The sequence below is a fragment of the Sus scrofa genome, chromosome 7 (assembly GCF_054392235.1).
Source record: "Sus scrofa isolate SSC_HxYL_T2T_F1_AM1 chromosome 7, Sscrofa_HxYL_maternal_Yorkshire_Landrace_v2.0, whole genome shotgun sequence".
In the NCBI taxonomy this organism is placed as follows: domain Eukaryota; kingdom Metazoa; phylum Chordata; class Mammalia; order Artiodactyla; family Suidae; genus Sus; species Sus scrofa.
In genome coordinates this window covers 134223706-134242260 of record NC_139389.1, presented here as the reverse complement: position 1 = coordinate 134242260, position 18555 = coordinate 134223706, and the positions used below count along the sequence as shown (strand labels likewise).

At 49.2% G+C, this 18555-nt stretch overlaps 1 protein-coding gene across 14 annotated transcripts in view; it reads left to right on the top strand.

The window, feature by feature from the left end:
* Positions 1-707: 707 nt before the first annotated feature.
* Positions 708-18555, top strand: part of MOK (MOK protein kinase) — a 54214-nt gene continuing 36366 nt past the window's right edge. For 8 of the 14 annotated variants that reach the window (XM_084970253.1, XM_084970245.1, XM_084970244.1 and 5 more), the window contains exon 1: positions 708-891. Coding sequence is in view for 7 of the 14 variants with exons in the window: in XM_084970245.1 (XP_084826371.1) it covers positions 885-891 (7 nt within the window). In the remaining 7 variants the exon portion in view is untranslated. Of the gene's footprint in view, positions 892-18103; positions 18248-18555 lie in introns of those variants that run through there. The other 6 variants (XM_084970247.1, XM_084970246.1, XM_084970252.1 and 3 more) reach the window with 2 other exon arrangements.

Below are 18555 nucleotides of genomic sequence, written 5' to 3'. Positions count from 1 at the left end.
TATGCCTCGAGATCGGCCCAAGAAATGGCAAAAAGACAAACAAACAAACAAAAAGGAAAAAACAGAGAACACAACATCACGATGTAGTTGGGATGAAATAAGCAAATAAATGACAATGAGCTTCATAAAATGCTATACCAATATACAGAGGTTATTTTTATTGCATTTCATTTCCTTGGGGTCTAGGCCGCTGTCTTGTTCAGTCATCATATTTGCAGGAAGTTCATTCACATATTCATTCCTTCAACTTTATAGTAGAATGTGTTTCAAGAAAGTCAGGGATCTTATCCACGCCGCTCTCCTTTTATCCCCAAAGCTCGCAATAGCGCCCGGAGCTCCATAACTGTCCGCTGAATTAAAAACTTACAAATGTAACTCTCTGTACCAGACTAATTAGTTTTAGGACGAGACTGCAAAGGACAGGTATCAACCGACAATCATTTAGTGTATTCCCAGCCCAGTTAACGCTCAGCGCTGCGGTCCAGGCCTCAGGTCCTAAATCGCTAAATTCTCAGCACCGCTGGGGATAGCGACCTGGGTGAAGGTGTCCCACGCTCTAAAGCGGCGAGAGGGGTTGCTTAGCAACTAAAGCAAGGAGGCGGGCCGCAGTGCGCACGCGTTCACGTACCGCCGGTGGACGCCAACAGGGCGTTTGGCGCAGGCGCAGGCGGCGGCGGCCTCGGGGCGTCCGGGACCGGACGGTTGCTAGGGTGACAGGGATACAACATGGCGGCCGGATCCTAACGCTCTCCATGGTGGGACCACCGCGGAGGTCCTAGTTCGGGACCCCGCCTCCAAGAAGTGGGAGCCAGGGGCCGCCCTTTCTGTGCCCTTCTTCTCCGCCCAATATCCGCGAGGGGTAGTCGCCAGCCTCCGCATCCAGGATGAAGAGTTGAGTGGCGCCGGGGAGGGCGGGACGGGAGGGCGAGGGGCGGCGGGGGGCGTCGTCTGTCTGCGGCGGGCGGGGGCAGGCGCCGAGGGGGGGCGCCGCGCCTCCCTGGGGTGTCGCACCCGCGCCCCCGGGGGCGGCCCGCGGGGCGGGGGCTGGCTTCGGCCGGGGGGGCTCTCAGAGCGGCGCCTCGAGTCCGGCTGAGGCTTGTTGTGCGAAGTTTTGGGAGTTGAGTGAAAACACTTGTTTGTTAAACGCAGGCTTGACCTGAGGTCTCTTGCTGAACGTTGGGCCGTAGTGTGGTGAGCGGTTACAGGGTGGTTTTCTGCCTTTTCTGGACATCGGTGTAGTGGACAATTGAGAGGACAGCTGGGCTGTGTATTTTTTATGTTATTATTCCTTTTGGAACGGGCAGTCGTGTTTTTATCGGAACTGCCTCAGAGAAAGTATGAAACTACCTTTGAGCGAAATGAAAGGGTGATGCTGGGAAGTTGGGAAATGGGGTGGTCCATCCTTGAACACGTAAGGGGCAAGCATGTCACTGCTCTTCAGTTTGTGGATTATGGACAATCAAGGTGTAATCAACTGGAATGGGCTTACTCTTTTTTTCTTTTCTTTCTTTTTTTTTTTTCTTGCTTTACCGTCAGATGTGTCATTATGCTTGTGAGCCAGAAGTGCAGAAAAATTCCGACCTCTTTTGCTGTGAAAAGAGTAGATTTTGTTAGGTATAGTTACAGTGTTAAATTTACATTGTATCCTGATTGTCAGTTGGGTTATTTGTATATGATCTTTTACAAAGGTGTTTAAAACAATGAATTCATCTCATTCGTCCTTTCCAAAACATTCCTATTTTCTTTTGTTGGGTATTGTTTACATTTTTTTTTAATTAATGCACCCAACAGTAGTTAGAATACAAGGTCTACAAAAGGCTTTACATTTTTACTTAGTGCGGACTAATATACACATATTTTTTACTGTATGCCTTTTTCCCTTCCCAACTGTTTATTTTGAAAAATTTCTGGTCTACGGTAAAGTTTAGTACACTTTAGCAAGAAGAGTACACTGAATGCTCATACACACGTCACCTAGATGCACTGTTTTGCCTTACGTTTGTGTGCTCTTTCCCCTTTGCTCTGGCGTCTTCTCTTTCGCTCTAAATTATGTATTTATTTTTGCTTTCAAGTTGTAGACATCATTATGTTTCACCGCTAGTAATTCAGTAAGTATCTGCAAAGAACAAGAACTTTCTCCTACATAATCACAGTACCGTCAATGAAAATAATCAATAAGCAGTTAATAAGAAAGAATAGAAAAGAGTTTTGTTTTTTTTTGCTATCTCTTGGGCCGCTCCCATGGCATATGGAGGTTCCCAGGCTAGAGGTCTAATCGGAGCTGTACTCTCTGGCCTACCCCAGGGCCACAGCAATGCAGGATCCGAGCCAAGTCTGCAACCTACACCACAGCTCATGGCAATGCCGGATCGTTAACCCACTGAGCAAGGGCAGGGACCGAACCCGCAACCTCATGGTTCCTAGTCGGATTCGTTAACCACTGCGCCACGACGGGAACTCCTAGAAAAGAGTTTTGTGTGAGCCAAACTGAGGACTGGCCTGGAAGCCCATTTCCCAGATTACTCTGCACAACCGCTCGGGAGAAACAGGGTTTTCAGCACAGTTTTATATCTTGTCAGAACGAAGAACGTTAAACAAGGCAGGGTTACATTTCAAGGTTTAAAAAAAAAAAGGAACAGGCCAGCATTCAAGTTAACTCATGTATAAACCAGAATGACTTCTTTGTATCTCAATCTGTGAAAATTTTTTTTATCAGTACAAATGAGGTGTTGAAGAACTACTGTTGTATAATGTGCAGTCTTTGTCTCAGATTTTCCCAGTTATTACAATAATATCCTTTATAGGGAAATATGGTTTGTTCTGGCCATGCCCACAGCATGTGGAAATTCTTGCGCCAGGGACTGAACCCACACCACAGCTGTGGCCTGAGCTGCAGCAGTGACAATGCTGGATCCTCAACCCACTGTGCCATAGGGAAACTCCCCATTATAGGTGTTTTTCTTTGTTTGTTTTTATTGTTTTATTTTTAAATTATTTTTATTTTTTTTTGCCATTTCTTGGGCCGCTCCCACAGCATATGGAGGTTCCCAGGCTAGGGGTCCAATCAGAGCTGTAGCCGCCCGGCCTACACCAGAGCCACAGCAACGTGGGATCTGAGCCACGTCTGTGACCTACACCCCAGCTCAAGGCAACGCCAGATCCTTAACCCACTGAGCACGGCCAGGAATCGAACCCACAACCTCATGGTTCCTAGTTGGATTCATTAACCACTGAGCCACGACCAGGAACTCCCTGTTTGTTTGTTTTTAAAATGGCTGCACCCAAGGCATGATGTGGAAGTTTCTGGGCCAGGGATTGAATCTGAGCTGCAGCTGTGACCCTAACCACTGCAGTTGGGTCCTTAACCCACTCCTCCACCATGGGAACTCCCCATTATCTGACTCCAGGATCCCAGTCAGAAATCACAAATTGTGTATTGTTGTCTTATCTCTTTGGTCTCCTTTAACTGGGTACAGTGTCTCGCCTTCTGTGTCTTTGATGACAACGTTTTTCAAGAATCAACGCAAAACATGTGTTTTGCAGAATGTCCCTCAATTTGGATTTGTCTGATTGTGTCTTCATTGCTAGCTTTAGCGTAATAGTTTTTGTCAGAGGTGAAATTGTGTTCCTGTCACTCTGTCCCATCTAGAGTGCCTGATGTCAGCCTGTCACAGTCTTGTTGAAGCTAGTTTTGATCAATTGGTCATTCTGTTTATTCATTTTTGCCTCTTAGACCAAACTTCATGCCCCTCTTCCTAGAGTCAGCTGATCTTAACCAGTTTGCTTTGTCTGCATATATATATTTTTAACATATATATATTCTTTTTCTCAAATTATCCTCCATCATGTTCCATCACAAGTGACTGGATATAGTTCCCTGTGCTACACAGCAGGATCTCGTTGCTAATCCATTCCAAAGGCAATAGTTTGCATCCATTAACCCCAGACTCCCCGTCCCTGCCACTCCCTCCCCCTTGGCAACCACAAGTCTGTTCTCCAAGTCTATGAGTTTCTTTTCTGTGGAAAAGTTCATTTGTGCCGTATATTAGATTCCAGATATGTGATAGCATGTGGTATTTCTTTCTCTTTCTGACTTACTTCACTTAGTCTGAGAGTCTCTAGTTCCATCCATGTTGCTGCAAATGGCATTATTTTGTTCTTTTTTATGGCTGAGTAGTATTCCATTGTGTCTGTATAGCACATTTTCCTAATCCATTCATCTGTCAGTGGACATTTAGATTGTTTCCATGTCTTGGCTGTTGTGAATTGAACTGCAGTGAACATACAGGTGCATGTATCTTTTCCAGTGAAAGTTTTGTCCAGGTCTATGCCCAAGAGTGGGAGTGCTGGGTCATGTGGTAGTTCTATATTTAGTTTTCTGAGATGCCGCCACACTGTTTTCCATAGTTGTTGTACCAGTTTACATTCCCACCAACAGTGCGGGAGGGTTGGTTCGCTTGTCTCCACACCCTCTCCAGCATTTGTTGTTTGTGAATGATGGCCATTCTGACAGGTGTGAGGTGGTACCTCATGGTAGTTTTGATTTGCATGTCTCTAATGATCAGTGATGTTGAGCATTTTTTCAGGTTTCAGTCCTGATCATTAATTAAGTCCTTAACAGTAGTTAACAATGGAGAAACCAGGAGTTCCCGTCGTGGCTCAGTGGTTAACGAATCTGACTGGGAACCATGAGGTTGCGGGTTCGATCCCTGGCTTGCCCAGTGGGTTAGGGATCCGGCGTTGCCGTGAGCTGTGGTGTAGGTTGCAGACGTGGCTTGGATCCCGCGTTGCTGTGGCCCTGGCGTAGGCCGGAGACTATAGCTCTGATTAGACCCCTAGCCTGGGAACCTCCATATGCCGAGGGAGCGGCTCTAGAAATGGCAAAAAGAAGAAACAAAAAACAGTGGAGAAACCATTCTAGAACAGGAAGTCACAGAGACAGCCAAGGACGTAGATTGAACAGGCAGAGTGTGTAAGGGTGAAGCTGGCTCATAGCTTGAGGCCACTGAGTGGGGCTGGGAGTACGAGGTTGTCATACTGGTCTTTATTTCCGGGTTTTCTAGATGTATTTTCTTACCCGTTTTCTAGGCGGTGCCCAAGTGTTTGGGGGTGTGTTGGTCATTCTGTGGGTTATGCCTGGCCTCCTCCTCTTTGTTCTGTGTCATCTGCGGAGCAGTGAGCAAGGGGTGACGGCTGTCGTTGTTGAGAGCCTGGGCTTTGGAGCCAGCAGACAGCTTCCTCTGGCAGGTTACTGACCTTTCTTCTCTTATGCAGGTTTTCTTCATCTGTCTGGTTTTCTGTTGCTGCGTAACAAATCGCCCCAACTTCATGGCCTAAAAAACAACCATTATTCCCTCTCGTGGTTCTGTGAGTTGCCTGGACCCAGCCAGGCAGGTTTGGAGTCTCTTGCGGTTGCAGTTCCGTGGTGGCTGGAGCAGGGGTCATCTCACAGGTGTCCCCCCTCACGTGTCTGGCTGGCTGTGCACCGGGACCTCAGCGTGGGCCGTCAGCCAGGACACGAGGCTCACAACCCTCACAACATGGCATTGTGTTCTGAGAATGAGCATCCTAGGAGTTGGAGGTGGAAGCAGCATCACCTTATCTGCTCCAGCCGCAGACGTGGCATGACCTGCCGTGTCCCCCAGGTTTGAGAGGGGAGAACAGAGATCTCACCCCTGCGGAGGAGTAACAAAGACACATAGTAAGAGGGAGATAATCTGTGTGCACCTTGGAGCCTAGTGTCTGGTCCGAGGTGAACGAGCTTATGATTTGCTATCCCAGGAGGTGGAGGCGGGAACGTAGAAGAGGAAAGGGTGACAAGCATCAGTCACATCCCTACTTTGAAAAAATTTACCCTTTCCTAAATCTAGTGGGAGTATCAATTTATTTCCTGTCTGAACTTTTAAATGAATTATTCAAAAAATATCTATATAAAGGAAAAAGCCCTATATGTTCTAAAGGCAGTAATAGAGAGAATTTTAAAAATTATCTGTCATAATTGCAGTGGGGTGTAAGCTTTCTGTCCCTCATAAATGTCAGTTTTTGTTCCTTTTGTCTTTTTAGGGCCACACCTGCGGCATATGGAGGTTCCCAGGCTAGGGGTTGAATCAGAGCTGTAGCTGCTGGCCTACATCATAGCCACAGCAACGCCAGATCTGAGCCACGTCTGCAACCTGCACCACAGCTCACAGCAACGCTGGATCCTTAACCCTATGAGAGAGGCCAGGGATCGAACTCGAAATCTCATGGTTCCTGGTCAGATTCATTTCTGCTGCACCATGGTGGGAACTCCCTAAATGGCATTATTTTTATAGAGTCAGAATTGCAAGATACTTGGAGTCCCCATTGTGGTGCAGTGGAAATGAATCCAACTAGTATCCATGAGGACATGGGTTCAATCCCTGGCCTTGCCTAGTGGGCCAAGGAGCTAGCATTGCTGTGAGCTGTGGTGCAGGTCACAGGTGTGGCTTGGATTCCGTGTTGCTGTGGCTGTGGTGTGGGCCAGCAGCTGTAGCTCTGATTCAACTCCTTGCCTGGAACTTCCATATGCTGCAGGTGTGGCCCAAAAAAAAGCAAAAAAAAAAAAAAGAAAAAGAAAAAGAAAGAAAAAGTTGCAAGATACCTTAAAAATCTTATTCCATCCTTTCCTTCCAAGCGTGCTTATCACCTTTGTTTCTATAAATAGATGCATCAACTAGCAACTTTCCTTTTCTTTTTAAAGCCACACCTGCAGCATATGAAGTTCCTAGGCTAGGGGTCAAATTGGAGCTGCACCTGAGGCCCATGCTACAGCCACAGCAACGCAGGATTCGAGCCACATCTGCGACCGACACCACAGCTTGTGGCAATGCCAGATCCTCAACACGCTGAGTGGCTGGAGGCCAGGGATTGAACCTGCACCCTCATGGACATGATGTGGGCTTCTTCGCCCGCTGAGCCGCAATGGGAACTCCAACTTTTTCTTTTTAAAGAAAACAAAAGTAAGTAAAAGTGAGACTGGCTTTGTGATAAGTTCAGACAGTGAAAGGTTCTAAGTTAGTCTCACATTAGTCTCAGGACCCTTACTTACTTGGCAGAATCAGTCCTGGATAACATTTTCTTAGAGGTGCTTGCACACATTTCCTGTGCATATCGTGTGTGTGTGTGTGTGTGTGTGTGTGTGTGTGTGTGTGTGTGTGAATATGTATTTGTTCTGAAACTGGATGTGATTATATTAAATATGTTGTCTGTAACTTGTTAGGATGATGCTCCAATGAGATTTTTTTTTTTTTAATGCGGCATATGGAAGTTCCTGGGCTGGGAATTGAATCCCAGCTGTAGCTGGGGCAATGCCGGATCCTTTAACCCACTTCGCCGGGCTGGGTGTGGGACGGATGCCTCTTCCTCAGCTACCCAAGCTGCTGCATTTGGGTTTTTTGTCTTTTGTCTTTTTTGTTGTTGTTGTTGTTGCTATTTCTTGGGCCGCTCCGGCGGCATATGGAGATTCCCAGGCTAGGGGTTGAATCAGAGCTGTAGCCACCAGCCTACGCCAGAGCCACAGCAACGCCGGATCCGAGCCGCGTCTGCAACCTACACCACAGCTCACGGCAACGCTGGATCCTTAACCCACTGAGCAAGGGCAGGGACCGAACCCTCGACCTCATGGTTCCTAGTCGGATTCGTTAACCACTGCGCCATGACGGGAACTCCTGCATTTGGGTTTTTAACCCATTGTGCCACAGCGGGAGCTCCAAAAATGTTTTGAGCATAGATCTTTGAGTAATTCTTCATGTTTCTCAGTGGCATACATTCCTAGCCATCGACTTACTGGGCTAAAGGGTGCAATTTAAATTTTAAAATATTATGAGTTTTTTTAAAGTATAACTTTTTTTTTTTTTAGAGTCAAACCTGCAGCATATGAAAGTTCCCAGGCTAGGAGTCAAATTGGAGCTGCAGCTGCTGGCCTCCAACGCAGCCACAGCGACGTGGGATCTGAGTCGCGTCTGCAGCCGGAACCCTAACCCACTGAGCAGGGCCAGGGATTTAACCTGCATCCTCATGGTTACTAGTGGGGTTCGTAACCTGCTGAGCTACAGTGGGAACTCCTTTTTTAAGTGTAATTGACGCACAGCGTAGTAACGCAGTATTTATATCGGTATGAAATGATCATTTTTATGAGTTTATGGGTAATTTTACGTCCTTTCATGTTTTCATGATGATGTGTAATTCAAGTCACAATTTTCCTCACTACACCAAGTAATTAACCTTCTTTATTGAAGGTTCCTGACTTAGTAATTTGGTTTGAATGACTTAATCTCTCGAAGAGAGTGGAAATTAGAAACAAATCTTCTTCCATTTAGAGTCTAGTTGAGAGGTGTACTCAGCAATTAACCTCCCATTTCTCTTCATCTTCCACTGCTGAAGCCCCATAGTTCTGATGCTTGTCACCCACCTTGATTAAACTCTTTAGAAACAGTGCTTGAATACAAATGTTTGGAATCGAGTGCAACAAGTTTTGAATTTCACAGGAAGTGAACTTGAATGCAGCTTTCACACTTTAAATAAGGCTTAAATGTCACTTAAAACAAGTCTTGGTTTGGTAAAAGTGAATAGAATCTTAATTACTGTGAATGGACTTGCTTATCCTTCTTGTTCTGTCTGCCCTTTTCACATAGCTGTGTTATTTGAACTTTTCTTTGTCCTTCAGTCAGTTGCTGCAACATGCGGCAGCTTGGTGTGGGATCTCAAGACCAGGGTAGAACCCCGGCCACAGCAGTGAAAGCACCTAGCCCTAACCACTAGACCACCAGGGAACTCCCTTGGCTTGTTTGTTTTTTTCTTTTTTAGGGCCGCACCCACAGCGTATGGAGGTTCCCAGGCTAGAGGTCGAATTGGAGCTTCAGCTGCCAGCCTACACCACAGCCACAGCCATGCCAGATCTGAGTCACGTCTTCGACCTACACCACAACTCATGGCAATGCCAGATCCCCGACCCACTTGAGTGAGGTCAGGGATCGAACCCTCGTCCTCATGGATTTTAGTTGGATTCATTTCTGCTGCACCTTGGACGGAACTGCTTGGGCTTGTTTTTTGTTTGTTTCTTTTTTTTTTTTTTTAGGGCTGCACCCTCGGCACATGGAAGTTCCCAGGCTGGAGGTCGAATTGGAGCTCCAGCTGCTGGCCTACACCACAGCCACAGCAACTCAGGGTCTGAGCCGTGTCTGCGACCTACACCACAGCTCATGGCAGTGCCAGATCTCCTACCCAAGGTGAGGGGTCGAACCGAGTCCTCGCGGATGTTAGTTGGATTCATTTCCCGCTGCACCCCAGACGGGCGCTCCCTGGGCTTGTTTTGTTGCTTGTTGATGCCTTCTCTTCGCACTAATGTGGGGCGGGATTTTTTTCTCTGTGCCCTTCCCAGCTTTGTGTTCATCTTCAGCTTTCTTACTTAACATTAAAGGCCTGCGAAAACATGCCAGGTCCTGTTGGAGACAATAGGAAGATACTTCTCCTCAGTGTGTTTTCCTGGGGGTGTTTCTCTCTCTCGCCCCTGCCTTCATCCTTGTTTTATACCCAGACCTGCTGTCTCGGTGAGAGCCGTGGAGGAAACAAGTCACCACAGCCGTCTCCTGGGCCACGGGGTTTATTGATCTTTGCAGTGCATGGCGCAGGGCTTGGTGCATAGCTGGTGCCTTTATTGGCGTCCACAGTGATGCAGTCGTACTGCCGGAGCTGTTTGGCTCCTTGAGGCTGAAGTACAGCATCAATTGCATTGGGGGGGGCGGGTCCCAGGACCACCACCCCTGGTTCCGTGATTTGCTAGGAGGACTCACAGGACTCAGGATGTGTTCTGACTCATGGCTGCAATTTACTGCAGTGAGAGGATTCAGGGAAAAGTCAGCAAAGGAAAAAGGGCTCAGAGCAAAGTCTAGAGGAAATGGGGTACACACTCCCTGGGGAGCCACACGGGACACACTTCGTTCTTCTAGCAACGAACTGTCACAGCACGTGTGAGATGTTTTCTCTAAGGGAAGCTCCCGGTGCCCAGGAGTCTTATGGGGAACTGATGCGGAAGGCACCCCTGCCCGGAGCATGGCGAACCCTCCGGCTCCAGAAGGAGGCAGCGGCCGCCTAACCCCCACTGCCTGCCGCAGCTGTTCAGGCGCAGGGACCGCTCTACCCAGAGGGAGGCGGCCTGTCCCAGGATCCGGGTTCCCCGAGGCGGCCAAGGGCCGGCCTCGGAGCAGGCCTTTGTCAGGAGGCAGCCGTGGGAACGCGCCTCTGCACGACGATGGGCGGTGTCCCCTTTCCGAGGAAGTGCTGGGTGTTCCGGTCGGGTCCGTCCAGAAGGAAAGCCAAGGTGGTGCTTTGTCAGGACGCGTGCGCTTGGCTGGGTCAGGACAGGCTTCCCGAGGGCAGAGGGATGCGTTTCTCAGAAAGGTCAGGCCGGTTAAATTTGCCCGTCAAGTGTCAAGTTTGGAGGCTCCTCAAGAAACTCGGCAAGGATGTTTTATTAAGTTCCAAACTGGGCAAATAAGTAGTGAGTCCCAGGGCCTGTATGTGGGTCCGTTTTTTGTTTGTTCGTTTGTTTTTTTGTCCTTTTAGGGCCACACCCCTGGCGTATGGAGGTTACCAGGCTACTGTCAAAGTGTCATATCAGAGCTGTAGCTTCTGGCCTACACCACAGCCACAGCCATGCTGGATCCTTAACCCACCGAGCAAGCTCGGGGATCGAGCCTGCGTCCTCGTGGGTGATGGTCAGAGTCGTTTCGGCTGAGCCCTGATGGGAATTCCCTGGGTCAGTTTGTTTTGAAGAAGCTTCTCTGGGAGACACCGAGCAATCTTCCTTGGCTGGTTCCAGGCCTTTGGGGGCAGGTTACCGGCTTTAGAGAGGCTCGGGGGTTTAGTTTAAGCCCTGGGTGTCAAGCAGGTTATAGCTTCTGGCTTTTGTCAGAAGGGGTCCAGCTCTTCCACGGTGAGGACTCCGCGGGGGCCGGTCCCCGCTTGCTCAAGCCAGCGTCTCTTGGAGGTGGGGGTGGGGGAGAGCTGTAAACTGGCAGCGTCGCTTGAGATCCTGCCTTGCTGGCAGCGAGGTCAGGTCGTTTTTATTCGGGAGCCCTGGTTAAGAGGGATTCAGTCGCTCAGTTGAAGGTCTTCAGGTGGGGGCCTGGGGCAGCCGCGGGAGGGGTGGTCTGGTTGCGCACAGCACAGCCTCCTGCGGGGCCCCGGGGCCCTGGGGACACCCTGCAGCTTCAGGGGCAGGCGCTGAGCGATCCCGGGTCAGACATCCTGCCCTTCACCGCCCCCCGCGTCTCCTCAGTTGATTTGCTCACGGAGCCCCTTCTGTGGAATGCCCATTAGTGTTGGGGCTGCTGGTGTTTTGTGGAACTCAGTTTGGAAAATGCCAGAGCTTCCGCCCCCCTCGGGTAGGCTTCCCTGCTGCCGACCTGCAGGCATCACGAGGCCAGGCTTCCGTCACCGTGTTTGCTGAAGGCGGCGCTTTGGAATATGGGTTTCCTTACGCATGAATGGACGGGTTTAATGCTAAAATAATGTCCATTGCCCGCAGCGTTCTTTGCTTCTGCTGTTGTTTCTTTGTGTTTCCTTGTCCTGGTGTGATGTATTTTATCTGCAGCTCTTGTGAGTTGCCAGGACCCGGTCATACTAGTTTGGGGCTGGCAGTCCTTCCCATGGGGTCTTCATTTGGGACAGAGCCACCATCCGGGAAATGGGATGGAGACCTGCTTCAGGGACCAGAAGAGGCTCCCCGGAGCTGCCGACACCAAAGTCGTCTTGTCCTCCTGCTAGGGGGTCAGTGGAGGAGTGTACGCGGCCCCCACGCTTTGTCCTCATTCGGGAGATTGTTTCAGCCCGCTTCCGCTGCGCTTCCCGTGATGGCGATGTGTGGTGACAGTCAGTTAAGGGTGAGCTTGAGAACAGGAAAACTCTAGAGCAGGAAGGCTGGGCCCCCGGGGAGCTGGAACTGTGGTCAAGGATCCAGCAGCGGAGTTGGTGGAGGTGCGGATGCTGCCCTTCATCTGATCGCTGTTTTCTTTGTGTCTTTCCCTGAATATACTCTTCTGCTCGTTCCTAACTGGGCCTCCCTTTTTTTCTTGCAATTTTAAAATGTTGGAGTATGACATCCATCCAGAAAACTGCACGCATTATAAGTACAAGTGGGCGAATTTTCAGGAAGGGAACATGTGCACATAACCTGCTCCAAGATCAAGAAACAGCATTCCCTGTATCCTGCAAGTCCCCTTGGGCCCCTTCTAGTCACGTCGCCTCCCAAGGGTAACCACTGTTCTGACCCTGACACCACAGATTTGTCTGTTTTAATAGCTTTATTGTGATATAATTTACATGCTATAAAGTCCAGTGCCTGTTTTTTTTTTAGCTGAGCGGTGCGCCCGTCATCCTAACCTGTTAAAACACTTCCATCACTTCCATCGTCTCCGTGGCAGTTGGCACCACTGCCCCAGGTCCCCATTACCGCCCCCCCAACTCCTGGCAAGCCCTCATCTACTCTCTGTGTCTGTGGATTTGCCTATTCTGGGCATTTCATGTACAGGGCCTTTTGTCCTTGGCTTCTTCTACTTGTCGGCATGTTTCCGTGTTGTTGCATGTGCCTGTGGCTGAGTAATACTCCATCGGCCGGACAGACCATGTTTTGTTTGTCCATCAACTGATGGACATTTGTGTTGTTTCCACCTTTGACTCCTACGAGCAGTGCTTCCAGGAACATTCGTGTGCGGGTTAATATTTGGACATAGATTTTCATTTTTCTTGAGTATATATGCAGCAGTGGAATTCTGGATCACATGTTAATCACTCTGTTTAATATCCGGAAGAATTGCTGAACTATTTCCCATCGCAGGTGCACCACTTTGCATTTCCACCAAGGATGCACCAGAGTTCTCACTTACCCACATCCTCACCAACACGGGTTATTCTCTTTTTGCATCTAGCCCTTCTAGTGGGTATGAAGTGCTGTCTTATGTTTTCTTTCTTCTTTATTGAAGTATAGTTGATTTACAAAGTTGAGTTAATTTCTTTCTTTCCTTCTTTTTTTTTTTTTGTCTTTTTGCCTTCCAGGGCCGCTCCCGCGGCATATGAAGGTTCCCAGGCTAGGGGTTGAATCAGAGCTGTAGCTGCTCTGGCCTATGCCAGAGCCACAGCAACGTGGGATCCGAGCCGCGTCTGCGACCTGCACCACAGCTCACAGCAACGCCGAATCGTTAACCCACTGAGCAAGGCCGGGGACCGAACCCACAACCTCATGGTTCCTAGTCGAATTCGTTAACCACTGAGCCATGATGGGAACTCCAGTTGTGTTAATTTCTGCTGCACAGCAAAGTGACTCCGTTATAATATATATACATTTTTTAAAATATTCTTTTTGGAGTTCCTGTTGTAGCTCAGTGGTTAACGAATCCGACTAGGAACCATGAGGAGCGGGTTCAATCCCTGGCCTCGCTCAGTGGGTTAAAGATCTGGCGTTGCCATGGCTGTGGTGTAGGTCGCAGACGCGGCTCGGATCCCTCATTGCTGTGGCTGTGGCGTAGGCTGGAGGCTACAGCTCCGGGTGGACCCCTAGCCTGGGAACCTCCATATGCTGCAGGTGCGGCCCTAAAAGACAAAAAAAAAATTCTTTTCCATTGTGGTTTATCATAGGATGTCTTATGTTTTTGTTATTTTTAGTTTTCTTGTAAACTATTTTTATTTCATGGATTGCCAGTTTCTTTGAGATGAATATTGTATGAAAATAAATACACTTAGCTTTTAATTTCAAAATCCATTTTCCTTAAAGGAATCACAAAGACAATATCTCTTCCCCTTAAATTGTCTTTAATTACTTAACAGATTAATGCATATACAGAGTGTGACAGTAAAAAGCACAGATGACATACAGTGAAGAGGGAATCTCCCTTCTACTCCTGCTCCCAGCCCCCTGCCTCCCGCCCCCCCCAGGTGCCCCCCCAGGTACCCACTGTGGCACGTCCTTGTGTTCCTTGTAGTTCCTTCTGTACATAAATGAGCACACACGTGTGAGAGTGTATATTCGTTTTTTTACTGCTGTTGTAACAAATTGTCGCAAACCCAGTGGCTTAAAACAGCGCATCGTAAATGACCTCCCTGGACTAGGTTGCTGCCAGGTGTTGGGGAGACTCTGCTCCCTGGGCTTGTCCAGCTCCTCGAAGCCCCTGTACCCTGATGGCTGCCCCCTCCTCTGCCTGGCGCTGCCGCTGCTCAGCGCCCGGTGCCTGGCTGCAAGGCCGTCTCGTCTCCGTTCAGCAACGAGGTCGGCCCTTGAACAACCTTGGCCGTTGATTCTGTCTGGCCAGGCAGCCTGACACTCACAGCTTCCAGGATTAGAACACGGACGTTGCGGGGGTGGGGTGGGGGTGTTATTCGGCCCGACACGGTGTATAAACGCTTTGTAAAAAAGGACTGTCACCGTAGTGGACACACTGTCCTTTAATGTGTCCTTTTCATCTAGTAAAACATCCGGACAGGGTGCTCCCGTCAGGAGGCAAATCCAGCCCTGTCCCTCTTTATCTGCCACGTGATGGTCCTTTGCATGGCTTTCTCATCGTTATTTACCATTTTTAGGGTGTTTCTTGAGGTGCTAGAGGCTCACATTTTTACTTGGTCAAATCAGCCTTTCCAGAGACTTCTTACATTGTGATGCTTAGGATGAGTTTTTCCTGTGATGAGAAGAATTGGTGTTTTCCCTGGATTATGAAAGATACCAGGTGCATTCGCTGTTAAATCCCTCGGGCTGCTGCAACGGTTTGTCACGCATTCGGAGGCTGATACAACAGAAGTTCGTCCTCTCGGGGTCCTGGGGCCGGAAGTCTGGACTCCGCAGCCGCAGGGCCGCGACCCTCCCCAGGCTCCGGGCCGCACCTTCCTGCCTCCTCCCGCCTCTGGGGCGGCCTGCGCGCCGTGGCCTGTGGCCGCATCGCTCTGGTCCCTGCCTCTGTCCCCACGTGGCCTCCTCTTCCCTGTCTGTGTGTTTCCTTCTCATTGTGGAAAAAAAATCACATAACCTGAGACCTGCCCTCTTACTACGTTTTTACGTGGGTGGTAGTTTTCACTGTCCACGCATTGCTGTCCAGCAAAGCTCTGGAAGCTTTTAGTCTTGCGTGGCTGACACTCTGTGCCCGTTCAGTCACAGGCCCCATCTCCCCTCCTCCAGCCCCTGGAACCACCCTCCCGCTCTCAGTGTGTCGCTTACAAGGACCCTTGTCGCTGGATTTGGGACCCACCCAGGTCATCCCGCTGTGCCCGTTTCAAGATCCTTTCCTTATTATCTGCAGACACCGTGCTTCACACTCGCAGGTTCTGGGGCTCGGGACAAGGACGTGTCCTTTGGGGACCACCCGCCTCCCCATGTCCTCAGTGCCTTTTCCTCCCTAGAAATCATCTTTGGAAAATAAGTTTTTTTGCGAGAAGCTTGAACAGTTCTGTTCTTGGATCATTCTCTTCGGGAGTTTTTCAGCATCTGCTGTGTGCACAGCAGTCAGAGGTCTTACTCCCGCCCGTGGCCGTTGCTCGTCTGGTGGGTGTGTGGTATTTTGAATGGTCTAACATGGTTAGGTGCTGTTTTGAGGGAAAAGTATTTTTTCCAGTTTTTACAAATATATAATTACAAATAGAATTTTCTCATTTTGCATGGCCTGGAGTTAAGATTCTTGAAAATACACACTGAAATTGATGGTTATTTTTAGAATGAAAAGTAGCATTAAAGTCAGTGTTATCTATATATTAGCTTTTATAAGTAAGAATAATACCATACCAAGCACCCTGTATTAGTAAAACTGGGAAGGTGTGTACTAACTCTGTAATGAACCATTGGCCCTGGGCTTCCCAACGTGTTTTTGTGGAGAGTGCCAGATGGCAAGGCCGAGTCATCTTGTTTGCTGCTTGTTCAGAAAGTGCTGGGCCGTTGGCCCTAAAGCAATCTGTTGTGTGTGCAGGTGTCATATGGGCCCATCCAGTCACCCCCACGGGACTTCAGGGCAGCGGGAGCCAGTGCCGATCTGCCGATGCTCTTATGCTTGGCGGGACTGTGAGAAATGAAGTCCTTTGTCTCTGACCCAGGAGTCCACGTCTTCTGCCAGCACCATGAAATGGTGGCAGGCTGTGACAGCTTACAAGTGGGATAAAAATTTTAGGCAAATACAGATATTAGTTCAGAAAAATTTTTGTGTAGCTTGAATTTTTGTAGCTAAAGTCACTGAATGTTTATTAAGAGCTGATTTTTTAATATGGTATCTTACAAATACAAATTCTCAAAAGTCTGTTCTATAAATGACGCTATTTATGTATCAGGTGTACTAGGATAATGCTTACTAGGAGCTGTAATGGATGAACCCCCCCACCCCCAGTCTCAGGGGCTTTACGTAGGAAAGGCATTTTTTTCTTTTCTTTTTTGGCTGCCCTGAAACATTTGGAGTCCCTGGCCAGGAGTCAGATCTGAAGCGCAGTCACAACCTAAGCCGCAGCTGTGGCAACACCGGATCCTTATCCACTGTGCCCGGCCAGGGGTCGAACCTGTATCCCAGTGCTTCTAAGATGCCGCCAATCCCATCGCGCCACAGCGGGAACTCCAAGAAAGGCACTTTTCTTGTTGGTGTCAGTGTCCTGTGTGGGTGTTCCTGGTTGCCAGTTTTTCCTGGTGGCTTTTCCACCGTCTTTCTCTCACGGCTTCCAGGTCTCCGGGGGTCATTTGTTTTCTGGCTCGTCACGGAGGGTCGCCTGGAGGAGGTTTGGGGCCTGCTCTTTCTTTTAACTTTTTATCATGGAAAATTGAAAGCATATCAGAAGTGGGGAGTAGAATGGACACCCATGGTAGATCGGTCACCTAGCTTCAACAGTGATCAGCATTTGTCATTTTACCCCCACTACTTTTTTCCCCTAGAGTCTTCATTTTCTCTTGTTGTTTTAAATAAACTACACATTTATTATGGGATAGATCTGACTTAGACAGCGAGATACTCGGAGCGAGCCACGAATTGTGTGTGTGTGTGTGGGGGCGGATCTTTGAGGATGTTATTTTTAAGAATCCCTCTATCTGTGTCATTCTTTTCAATGTATTTGGTATATTCCATTATATAGAAATATCATATTTAATTTATCCACTTTTCTGTTTGGGGCCGTTGGTTTTTTCCTGTTACATAATGTTGCGCTAACATCCTCATATCATGTATAGTTGAGCAAGTATTTTTCGCAGGGTAAGTTGTAGAATTGGAATTGCTGGGTTAAGGAATGTGGACATCTTAAATATTTAATAGATATTGGCAAATTGCCTCTAAAATAACTATTCCAGTTTATCCTTCTGGCAGAAGTGGATGGGAATGTTTTTAAAGTCCTTATCTGTTAGCGAAAAATACTGAAGTATTTCCAGTTGAAATGATAGATTTGCTTTAAAACCCAATGCATTCCCATCCAGGCATAATTTACTTTGGGGGGGGATGTTTTTTAGAAATGAAATTTGAAAGAATTTGCACAAGGTAGACACCTGCTCTGTGTATAGGAGGTGTTGAAGACGAGGCCCCTCTGGAGCAGCTCGGTTCAAAAGCCTGCTCTGTGTTAACCCGGGTTCGGGGATTGAAGGTGCTGGCCTCTTCCGTCCAGGCGCAGTTAGTTGACTGGGTTTCTGATCTGGTTGCTTCTGGTCAGCTCCACACTCGAGGTGCTTTTCCAAACACTCCTCAAGCCTCTCACTGCTTTTTGGCCTTGCTCTCCTGCTTCTCCGTCTCAGTCTATGGGGTTCGGTGGAGCAAGGGCCTGGGCGGGGGAGGAGAAGGGGGTGACTGGCTCCCGCGATCTCGTCTGACTGTCGGGCCTGCTGTCTTGGCAGAAGCTCTTCCACCCCAGGGAGACTTGGGCTCGCACAGCCTTTCTCCTTCCTGCCGTTTCTGCCCATTGCTGCTGGGAGAGCAGCAGCCCCGTCCCGAGCCGGCTTCTGCCGGGCGTCTCTTGCTCGGCGGCAGAAGCAGAAGCAGCCGCAGCCCCGCGCCCTGACTCCCGCCCTGCCCCGACCGGGCCGCGGGCCGGGGGTGGCGCCCCCCGCGGAGGCAGCGGTTACTGCAGACACGGCTCTGTCCGGCCTCGCGGCCTCGCCTCCCCGGCTGCCCAGCGGCGGCCTCGCTGCCGCCTCGCTGCCCTTTGAAGGCGTTTGTTATCCGCAGCATTTCGCTTCAAGAGACGAATTTCTGTATGTGTCAAGTTCCGATGAGGAAGACAGAAACTGCTCGAGGTATTTCAAGCAGGAAGGGATTTGCCCTGGTGCTTTAGAGGCTCCCCAAACCACGGACTCTGCGGGGACGATGGTGGCGGCGGCCGCAAAGCCGCTGTCAGCTTTCAGAAAATCAGGAAATACAAGACTGCCAGGGACCTGCCGTAGGTCAGCTTCTGCGGGGCCATGGACAGTGATTTCCAGAGGATGTTCCAACTGCCGGGAGAGCCGTCCTGACCGGCCTCTGCTTTCAGGTCTTGGAGGGGAGCTGAGCCTTTCCTCTGGCTCAGGATTCGCCTCCTGTGGTTCCCTGCTGCCCAGGGGGAGCA